Source organism: Mustela lutreola, chromosome 6, assembly GCF_030435805.1.
Source record: "Mustela lutreola isolate mMusLut2 chromosome 6, mMusLut2.pri, whole genome shotgun sequence".
Taxonomy (NCBI): Eukaryota; Metazoa; Chordata; class Mammalia; order Carnivora; family Mustelidae; genus Mustela; species Mustela lutreola.
In genome coordinates this window covers 13,740,561-13,751,832 of record NC_081295.1, presented here as the reverse complement: position 1 = coordinate 13,751,832, position 11,272 = coordinate 13,740,561, and the positions used below count along the sequence as shown (strand labels likewise).

Sequence of the window (11,272 nt, the reverse complement as noted above, 5' to 3'; positions counted from 1 at the left end):
ATTTTGACTTCGTGGACATTTGGGGCAGAATTATGCTGAAAAAGATGAATTTTTACTGAAAGTCTTTTTCCCTTGTGGAGATCCTCCTCAAATTAATTAGGTGACTTCCTTAAACAATTTTTAGGTATCATGATTATGTTTTTCTTCTCCATTTTTTCCCATTTTATCTTTAATTTTACCAACGTTGCTTTATTTAGGATTCTTTTTGAAGTAAAATTCTGATTTTTGTTCCTTTTTCCTTTATAAGTTCATACTCCATTTTACCAGTGATATTCTTTTTAATTTTAACTAAACTTGGTTTTCTCATGTTAAATTTTGTGAAGAATATCTGATTCCCCCATTGGTTATAATAAATTTATATCATGTGTACTTTTAGTCATATTATTCTGTGTTAATTATTTCTGCTGAAAATAATTATAAATTGCCAGTAAGACCATTGGAATTGATTTCTTGGAACAAAGATCACTGGATAAAATACAGTAGCCATATTCCTGGCAGTGCCCAAATGATGGGAAAGTTTATCTTGCTTGTCTAGGGAGAGTTCAGGCATGTGGTTATGAACATTATTTCTCATTTTGTCTCAAGTTCTAAGGTTGGGTTTATAGAAATCTGTGGAAGTATCATGAAGAAAATACTGGACAGTGGGATTACTAGTCAGCATATTACACTGAAAGGGCACCACATTTGGAACGAGAAGACCTTGGGCTTCTGTCCTCTCTTTACCAGGTAATATAGTTAGGATGGCCTACAATAGTTGTTCTGCCTCTTTGAGAATCCATTTATTTCCTTTGCTGTAAAATGGTGCCCTGTCTCCCAATGGCTAAAGGATTCTTGTGAGACTTATATTGTGATAATATATGTGAGACCATTTTGTCAATAACAGAGTTTAAGCCCAATATAAGGTGATGATGATGATAATAACAATAATAGGCCTTAAGTATCATGACACCAGTGTCTTCAGACTTTCTATCAACTTGAATTTTCCCTTTGCAGAATGACCCTACCTGACTTTACCTCATCTAAATACCACTGTTGACCTCCATCCCCGTTATATTCATCACATTTTTTTAGTCGCTTGCTTTTTTTTTATTTTTTATTTTATTTTTATTAACATATAATGTATTATTTGCCCCGGGGTACAGGTCTGTGAATCATCAGGCTTACACAATTCACAGCACTCACCATAGCACAGACCCTCCCCAGTGCCCATAACCCAGGCACCCTGTTCTTCCTCCCTAACCCCTGGCAACCCTCAGTTTGTTTCGTGAGATTAAGAGTCTCTTATGGTTTGTCTTCCTCCCTCTTGTTTCATTTTTTCCCTCCCTATTCCTCACAACTCCCCACCCTCCCTCTCAAATTCCTCATATCAGAGAGATCATATGATAATGGTCTTTCTTTGATTGGCTGTTTAAAGCAGCAATGTCCACAATAGCCAAACTATGGAAAGAACCTAGATGTCCATCAACAGATGAATGGATAAAGAAGACATGGTGTGTGTGTGTTTGTGTGTGTGTATGTGACACACACACACATACACACAATGGGATAGTATGCAGCCATCAAAAGAAACGAAATCTTGCCATTTGCAACAACATGAATGGAACTAGAGGGTATTCTGTGGTTACTTGCGTTTGAGATGATTTGTCTGTCTTCCTGAAATGTAAGATCTGTAAATAATAGGCCAGTGTTTTTCTTGTTCACCAACATATTCCCAACATCTAACCCAGTATCTGGCTCATAGGAAATAAATATTTTTTGAATAAAAATATGCAGGCACAAATAAATGAATCTAGGAAAGTACAGTCAAATGAGTCCTGGTTAGAAAAAACAATTTATATCATCAAAAGTGCTAAATTTTGCTTAAAGGGGTACATACTTGCAAACACAGAATCTATCACTCATGCATTATTTTTAGAGAATTTTGGAATTTAAATAGGTTTACTGCTTTTTTTTTTTTTTTTCTCCCAGATAACAACTGGAAATTCAGGATGCAATCAAAGTAGCAAACAACCCCTACCAGTATTCAAATCACCATGGGAGAGAGCCATAAAGTTAGAGATTTAGTGAGTTTTTGAGCTTTCTCCATGCCATTATTCTGCAAAATGAGGAAACTGAGGCCAGAGATCCCTAAAGTAAGTTAGTTGCTCGGTGTCATAAGGATGGTAAGCATCAGGAGAGCTGAATTACAGCTCACGTTAAGGAAAATGCCATCACTAAAGAGATTTGTAGAAAGCTGAGCAGTATTCTTCATTTCAGGTATGTCTTACGTTTGCTGCAAGATTTATAATTATTCATTCAACAGCTCAATGCTGTTTATGGTAGGTAATAGCTTTTAAATAGACTTTTTTTTAATCTTTACACTCAATGTGGTGCTCAGACTTAGAGGAGTTCACGAGTTCCATGAGCCAGCCCAGGAAACCCAAACAGACTTTTTACTAAAGTTATTCATTTTTCTGGGTTTGTCTTTTCAATATTTAATAAATATAAACTGCCATCAGCATCTACAATTTGCAGTAAGAGTACTGTCAATCTTAAATTCCTCTTTACTACCCCCATTCATTCTGTCTTTGAGAACATCACAGAAAAAAATTTACTTTTGAAAAATGCTGTTCTTTATGTGTTTTTCTTTTTTTTTAATTGAAAATTTGTCCTTTCCCTCTTGAAATATACACTATACCAAAAAATGAAGGCTATACTGTCTCCAGATTACAAACATCTATTTTGTAACATAATGCTCAACTTATTTAAAATGCATAAAACATGCTCTTCAAGTAATGAAATATAATTTCAAACACAATGGCTTCATGAAAAAAAAATAAGTTATCTAAATATAAATAATTTTAAGAATGTAGACTTTCTCTACATTTAACCAAGAGGAATATGATAACTCTATCAAATTAAGATAAAATGAGTCTAGTGAAGAAAAATGAGGTTCCAGTTAACCATGGAATCCTGATAATTTTTATTTAGTCCTTATTTTATAAATGATTCAAATTTTCATGTTCTTTAAAACTATTCAAAGTAAACAGAAATGTTTACAGAATTTCAGAGTTAGAAAGGCCAGATTATCTAGTCCCCAAATGGGAAATCGATCCCAACTCTAGCAGTTTGTGGCCTGGCTGCTTTGAATACTGCGTTGAGAGAAATTCTCTGGTTGAATCTGGGTATAGCAGTAAAAACCATGATAGATTAGCCACATCACTTGCTGGAGAGAATGGACTAGTAGTACAAGAGCCTTACAGTTGTCATTCTGGATTTGGTAGACTAGTCTCTGTGTCCCATTTTATCTTTATTTTGGTAAACAAAGCAACTGAACAACAAATCAAAGAAGTGGACTAATTTTTCCCAGGCCACACGATCAGCCTGAAGCAGATCCAGAACCAGAATCCCATCTGCATCTGAATGATGAGTTCAGTGCTCTTACTACTATACAGTCAGGGCTCTCTTGATGTGACATGTATTCCCTCCAGTGTTGGCAAACAACATTGGAAGGGTGACAACTCTGTATCATCAGACAGTTATTAATGTATTGTGGCTGATCAGAGATTTTTTGCACAGAGAGGTCAGTGAGATGTAACAGTTTAGAAAGGACTCTGGGGTGGCCAGAAAGTGTATGCCATTTTGTAAGTGTCTCAGTGAGTCAGGTCATGGTCCAAGACAAATATATTTATCTCTTGGCTTAAAATATAACTTATAAACAATTTTCTTTTATAATTTCAAATACCTACTTTTGGTTTATTTGTTTTTGCTAATAAACAATGATCAAATGATCAAATGCAATTACTATGTTGACAGGAGAACAATCCTTTGGCTAAACAAAGGTACCTCGTAGTGAGTTGGGGGAAATGGGAGGGGAAACAAACCCGAGAGACTGTGGACTCTGAGAAACAAACTGAGGGCTTTGGAGAGGAGTGGTGGGTATTAAGGAGGGCACGTTTTGCATGGAACACTGGGTGTGGTGCATAAAAAATGAATTTTGGAACACACACATACACAAAAAAAATTAAATTAGAAAAAAAAGGCACTTCGTACAGTCCAATCATTTAGATTCTATGTCAAGAGTTAATTACAAGTCAGTACACAAGTAGCAAAATGATAAAAATGTGCATTTTGCTTCTCTGTGTGTGTGTGTGTGTGTGTGGTATTTTGAGGATATTAAAGAGTGGGTAATGGCCCAAATATAGATACACAAAAGAGAAAAGATATATTTCTGTTACACTAAATATTAGTCCATTTAACTTAGGGAAGGTAGTGCTTTTGATCAGAAAATAATATTTTAAAGACTTTTTGGTGAAACTCATATTCAAAATAAATTAGGCTAAAACAAAACTCCATTACTTTTGCAAAACAATGAAAATCCAATAGTTTTTAGTTCAGTAATCAATAACTAGGATATCTTGAAACTGTGGCCCCAAGAAGTAATTTTATGAAAACTGTTTATTTTACAAAACTCCATTAATCAGTGACACCTGAAAATCGGGAGTCTGAAGACAATGGGAAAGTGTTTCCCATAAAAACTAAAAACTAGTAAATGAAGACTGTGAAATAAAGGAATTCTATGTACTTCATATGGAGCATATTTTTTCTACCAACATTATTTTAAAGTAGAACATCCGTCATAGATAGTACAAAGAATGGACTAGAGAATCGAGGCAATTACCATTTTCACATGATACATAATATATATTTTGGGGAGAGAAACGGGCTAAATAATCTTCCTAAACAACAATTATGTGCAACATTAGCACGTCATTGGGCACATTTGGATGGTTTGATATCTTTGCCATGTAATGCAAACTTAAAAATGAGAATGAAATGTATCTGCTAATAAAATCCAAGAAGTGGCTAGGTGCTGAGCTTCCAGATAGACTACAAATCTGAAGCATGTAGTTCTGAGGTTAGAACCACAAAGTAGCATCTATAAGAAATGCACCGAGGCTACAGAAAAAATTCTGCGCACCTTGTTTCCAGGAATACTTTCTCTACATTAATGAGGGAAATAAAAAAATACAACAATCTTTGTATATCCAATTCCAGGTCTCTCATCTTGTGGAGACAATACTCTTGGGGTCCTCTGGAATACCAATGGCAATTATAACTTAACTAACAAATTTTTAAAACTTACTCAGGTACACCTTATTAGAAGTGAAATAGTTTATATAGCCTTCCAAACATAGACGTGGATTCGTTTTATAGATTTCAAGGTGAGGGGTGTAGGACAGTTTGGGGCCACATCCCGGACTGGAGGAAGCCCCAATAAGCAGAGAATATTTCTAGGGAATTTCTAGGGAATACTGTAGATGGGCACACAAGAGAGGAGTGTGGAGCCGAAGGAGCCAGGTCAGGACATTTCAGTGCACAGAGACAGGAAAGACAAAAAGAGGGTGGTGTGAAGTGGGACTCTGTCTCTCAGCACTGCAGAGGCCTGGCTACCCTACTAATTCCTCCCTCATCAAGTCCTTTTCACTCTGGCAGCTGGAGCATTACTCAGGATCAAATTATTTTTTAAAAAGTTGATGGAAAAGTGTTAATTTGTTTCCTTGAAATGTTCCTTATTAATTAGGCATGTTTCAGCCATGGCAAAAAAAAAAAAAAAAAAAGCTTGCACTTTCAGTAACAGGATAACCGAAATAAATAAAAGAATTGCTATTACCCATCTCTCTCCTAAGAATATTAATGGGTCATAAAGGCCCACATTCTTTAATCTTATAAAAAATTCTACTATGAACATCAATAAACATAGTAGCGTTTTTTTTTTTTTAAGCTCCTATTAGAGGTTTTCAAACTAGTGTGTACATGGAAAGCTTGTTAAAAGTCTAGATTCCTGGGCTCTATTTCCAAAAATTCAGATTCAGAAGTCCTGGATAGGCCTCTAGAATTTGCTTTTCAAACAAATGCTCCTGGTGATCCTTAGACAGGAGATCTGGGGACCACACTTAGAGAAAAACTGCCCCACAGTAAATTCTTCTTTTCCTCTTTAGCGTAAGTCACTGTATTAAGCAAACTGTATTTAAGAGGCTTTGCAATGTTAGTTCTGAAAAGCAAGTAGCCAGCCCCATGGTTCAGAGAGAGATAAATGATCAAAGCACAGTGGGGAAACCTAGCCTTCCAACGTATGTTCAGGTAGGTTCTCAGAGTAAAATCGAAATTATCTCCCCAGGGAAGCCTTCTAGACTGTCCACACCCCATGCATTACCCAACGTGGACAGAGGTCCCTTTGGGTTCATCCTTGGTCTTAGGAAGCCCATAAATATTTTCCAGATTTTTACCTCTTTTGGTGATAGTATAGAAATGTAATCTTCATAGATCATTCTGGCCTTTTCTTCGATTACTTTTTTATTCTGCTCTTTCTTTAAGTCTTCACAGGCAAGCCAGAAAAGTAGGTTCTCTTCACTGTATTCTGTTCGGAGAAACTCTCTGAAAAGGTTTCTTCCTGCTGGGGCCTTCATCATCTTGTCAAAATTTTGAGACCAGGACAAGACTTCCTCCGAAGTGGGGTTTTGGCTGCAAAGACAGAATTGGGCCATCATCAAAGGCAACTGATCCAAGAATAGTGGTCGGCAGAGGGGAGAAAAGACAGAAATTGCTGTCCCTTTGCTGCCATCTAGTGGTCACTAGCAATTATTTTTCCTCTGATCTGTCAAGTATCTGCAAGGACTGGGCTACTTATTTCTGGGTATTAAAAAAAATTCGCTTAGTCACAAATGTGTGTTAGGGAGCAAAGCATTCAAACAGCAAAGGGTTATACACACTATTTTTCACGGTCGTCATAATTCATAATGAAGCCTGGAAATGTTCAAACTTAACAATATATTGCAAATTGACAGACACCCTATGCATTAATTTGAATGGCAAATTGAATTTTTTGTTGCGTCTTTTAATCTAAGTATTTATATTTTTTGATGTATATTTTAACTTTAAAGCCATAAGGTACTGCTTCTCTTTTCCTCTCTGATAGGTACTTTTTCATTTGTCACTGGTTCTAAATTGTATGCACTTGTCGCATGTTTTCCTAAGTTCTAGTATTAATCCACTAAAGTATTATGAATGGAGTATTGCCCATGAATGGAATTATTAGAGCTAAAAGTCTCAGGGCCTTTATAATGACACTGAGGACTTTCTAGATACTTCTATTTAAGTTTTCAGTGACTATATTCATGCAGAAACCACCAGTTGTTACTCCCTTTGGTTATACTTCAAAGAAATGGAAAGAGAAGCTTAGAGATTCTTATGGTTAAATTGATCCCGATCTTGCTTTCCTATCCATCGCTTTCTTTAAGAATTTTTCAACCTCCTCCAACAATTAAAAGGGGACTACCCTACGATCCAGCAATGGCACCATAGGTATTTACCCAAAGAATACAAGAGCACTAATTCAAGGGGTACATGCAGCCCAATATTTACAGCAGCATTATCTACAATAGCCAAATTATGGAAAAAAACACAAGAATCCATCACTTGATGAACGGGTAACGAAGACATGGTGTATATATACAACGGAATATTACTCAGCAATGAGGTGGATGGAATTAGAGTGTATTACGTAAGTGAAGTAAGTCTGAGAAAGAAACACGATATGATTTTACTTATATAGGGAATTTAAAAAACAAAACAAATGAACAAAGCGGGAAAAAAAGGGGGGAGCAAAGCAAGAAAGACTCTTAACTATGGACAACAAACCGATGGTTACCAGAGGGAGGTGGTGGGGGGATGGGAGAAATAAATGATGGGGATTAAGGAATGTGATTGTTGTGATGAGCACGGGGTGTTGTATGGAAGCGTTGAATCACTGCATTTACACCTAAAACTAACATCATACTGTATGTTAACTGGATTTTTTTTTTTTTTAAAAGGAAAAGAAAAAAAATTTTCTGACCCAAAATACGTTTGGTCGAAGAAGTACTTATATTTTATTTTTTCTTATTTTTTTGACCACGTATATTAAATAGATTTGTCACTGATCCACAATGTCTGAACTTCCTCTTTCACTTAAAAAAGTTTAAAGATGGAAAAATTACAATGAGGCACCAACATTAAAACCTTCTCATGGGAAGCAGAAAAAGAAAGCAGCTATCATCATACAACCAATCGACTTGTATTTTAATTTCATTCTGTAGATACTGCAATGAAAACTTGATTCTCATTTTGGAGAAAATACCTGGGCAGAATCTGTTCTGGGTGCCCTTTCTGACTGACTGAGGCAATTCCATATCTTTTTCTGTGTGTTTCAGACTCTTCCCTGAGGAAGAGAAAAGCTTAGAGAAAATATTCACGGAAAGAGAAGAATCAGGGCAATCAGGGGCTAATTCATCTTAACAGTCATTACTTTTTGAAAGAGAGAGAGAAACTCAGGCAGTGTTTTAGCTGATAGCTTAACATAGCTAATAAAAAAATTGATGAAAAGCAGTTGCCGTCACAAAATAAGATCTCCCGGACCGAGAAGGCTTTCATTTCACAAAACCATTCTGAGGAGCACCAGGACACAAGGGCTAATGCCCCAGCACTGCGTAGATGTAAGTGGTGCACAAGTGCCAGATGCAGTTATGAGGGGAAGCACACTTACCATTCCTCTAAGACCTGGATGCTCTCCATTTTTGTGGTATGCGTGGGTCTTCCCGCACTTTCCCCTCTTTCTTCATTCCTCACGGTGAGGCTGTAAGGCAGTACAACATTTTATTTTGTCTAGGGAAAACGATTTAAATAAAAGAAAAAAAATTGCATGCAGGAAACTATTTCACAGGAGAATTTTATTCTCAACTATGTGAGAATATATAAAGTACACGAAGAGTGACAACCATTTAAAAAGGATGGGGAAGCCGATGTTCACTCAAGAAAGGAAAATAGTTACTTAATGAAATAATGAAGTAAATAATCTCCAAAATGGAACCTGTTATACATTCTGACTTGGTCCTTAGATAATCTGAATTACTTAAAATCTCCCAAGATACTTCACATGATTATGTGCTTTAATATTTGATATGCACATTATATTGCTCCTTGGAGTAATGTCATCTTGAATTTTGGGTAGTTCTATTCACAGTTTGCTTTCCATTTATTTTCTCCCACTGATAGCTAAAAAGGTAACATGTTTCAGAATCTGAAACAAAATTCGCTAAATTCACATCATTTTCTACATCCTAGGTGTTCCTGTCCCTGAAACCATCGCTCCTCCATCCACTCAAGTCTGAACTACTAGATTTATATTTGACCTTGTCCTTGCCCTTTCCTCCCATTTAGTCTGTCTTCAATGTCTTGGAAGAGACAGGCCGGCCACTGTGAGGGTCTGGGTAGAAGCACTGGATCAGAGGCGCGTCTGTCTCTAGGATGTAAAGTTCTGCAGGACTACAACAGCTAGACTAATCCCATGGGCTCCACAACAAGAATTGTCTGATTCAGAGAAACTGGCCCTCAGCAGCACCACAGAGTGAAACACTCAAGGCTCTAGGTATAAACAAGATGTAACGAGGGAGGTCATGGGTGATACTAAGAAGCAGGGTGGTTGGGGCGCCTGGGTGGCTCAGTGGGTTAAAGCCTCTGCCTTCGGCTCAGGTCATGATCCCAAGGTCCTGGGATGGAGCCCCACATTTGTCTCTGCTCAGTGGGGAGCCTGCTTCCCACCCCACCCCTGCCCCCACCTGCCTCTCTGCCTACTTGTGATCTCTGTCTGTCAAATAAATAAATAAAATCTTAAACAAAAAAAAAGAAGCAGGGTGGTTGGGAGGACTCAGCAGCCTTGCAAAGTCAAGCGACTGAATTAGCAAACTGACCCCTCTGTCTAGAAGTCAAGAAGCTTCATGGGAGCCTGTCAGAGAGCAAAAGTCCAGACAACATGTGTTTCGTTTGTCAGATGTTCATTTATTCAACAAGGGGAAATGGAGCCATTATTTCCTAGTGCCTATTATGTGCCCCTTTTCTCTCTAATTTTGTTATCCCCATTTTATAGATGAGCAAAGTGAGCCACAGAGCTTCTAGCAGTTTGGCCCAACATCACATACTAAATATGTTGTATGGTTGGAATGTGAATCCAGTTCTGTCACACAAATCTGTAATCTTTATTGAGTATCCATTAAAAACCATGCTCTCTGAAAGGCGTCAAGGCAATAGACTGTGTGAATTTAGAAAAGGGACACTAGGAAAGGTTGTGGAGAAGGAAGGGGATTAGCCGGACAAGGATTACAACAAGCTATTGTTCTTAATCTGAAAAGCGGAGACATTGGCTCATTCATTATTTTTTTTTTTTTTTTTTTAAGATTAGAGAGAGAGAGAAGGAATGAGTTGGGGGAGTAGCAGAGGAAGAGAATCCTCAGGCAGGCTCTGCACAGAGTGAGAGCCCAACACCGAGCTCAGTCATGAGATCATGACCTGAGCCAAAATCGAGAGTCATGAGATCATGACCTGAGCCAAAATCGAGAGTCGGACTCGTTAAGCGACTGAGCCATCCAGGCATCCAAACATCGATTCATTCTTTGATTCTCCTGGGCAAGGGTGAGGATAGAGAGAATGCTGGAAGCATCTAAGGAAGAGCAGCCCACCTGCACCTGAGATCAGACAGGAAAATCTCCTTGGGAAAGTGAACTGCCCGGAGAAAAGGGAACTCGATGGGACCTGCAGAAGTGGTGTGGCTCAAAGGATTCCGGGAAGCAGAGCTGAGTGTTAAACACCCAGCAAACTGACCGGTGCTCTGCAGACAGCCGGCAGCTCCAGGATTAGAACCCTCACAGCCTTCAGGGTGAGGCGGTCATGAGGAAAACAGTGAGGTGGATCCAGAGAGGGCTGCACCGTTGTTTACGTCTCTGTGTGACGATACTGTGAATACAGCTGTAGTCGGAGGTAGTCTAGAACCCTCAGCCCTCCATGTAGCAACACACTTGGGTCAGGGATGTGTTTAAGAGGAGGCCCATGACCTTCTTTGAGTAGCAGTGCTTCTCTGGAATTTGGTATCTTTCCAGTAATTACGGGAAAGTGTGTGGGAGGAGGTAAGAGCACATATTGACAACATCCTGTGAGATTTCCTGAGAGAAGTTCATGATGCCAAATCTATAAAATACACAAAATTTTTGTAAATTCTGGAAAGACTTTTCCTATTTAAATAGGAAATTAATACTCATTCTGCCATGCTTTACAGAGTTCGTGTGTGTATGTGTGCACACACATAGTAAGGGACCATAAAAAGGCCAGACAATGAGCTTGTTTTTACTGATTAAATAATAAACCCCTTGAGAATTTATTTCTGTTACATTTCCACAGTGTCCCACAGAGTGTGCACACAAAC

The 11,272-nt window shown here is 38.0% G+C and overlaps 1 protein-coding gene across 1 annotated transcript in view; it reads right to left on the bottom strand.

The window, feature by feature from the left end:
* RGS17 (regulator of G protein signaling 17) overlaps positions 1-11,272 on the bottom strand; it is a 90,605-nt gene that overhangs the window by 7,274 nt on the left and 72,059 nt on the right. Inside the window, exons 3-4 of the mRNA XM_059176728.1 lie at positions 8,564-8,653; positions 6,270-6,504 (exon numbers count right to left, since the gene is read on the bottom strand). Of these exons, the coding sequence (XP_059032711.1) occupies positions 6,270-6,504; positions 8,564-8,653 (325 nt within the window). The remainder of the gene's footprint in view (positions 1-6,269; positions 6,505-8,563; positions 8,654-11,272) is intronic.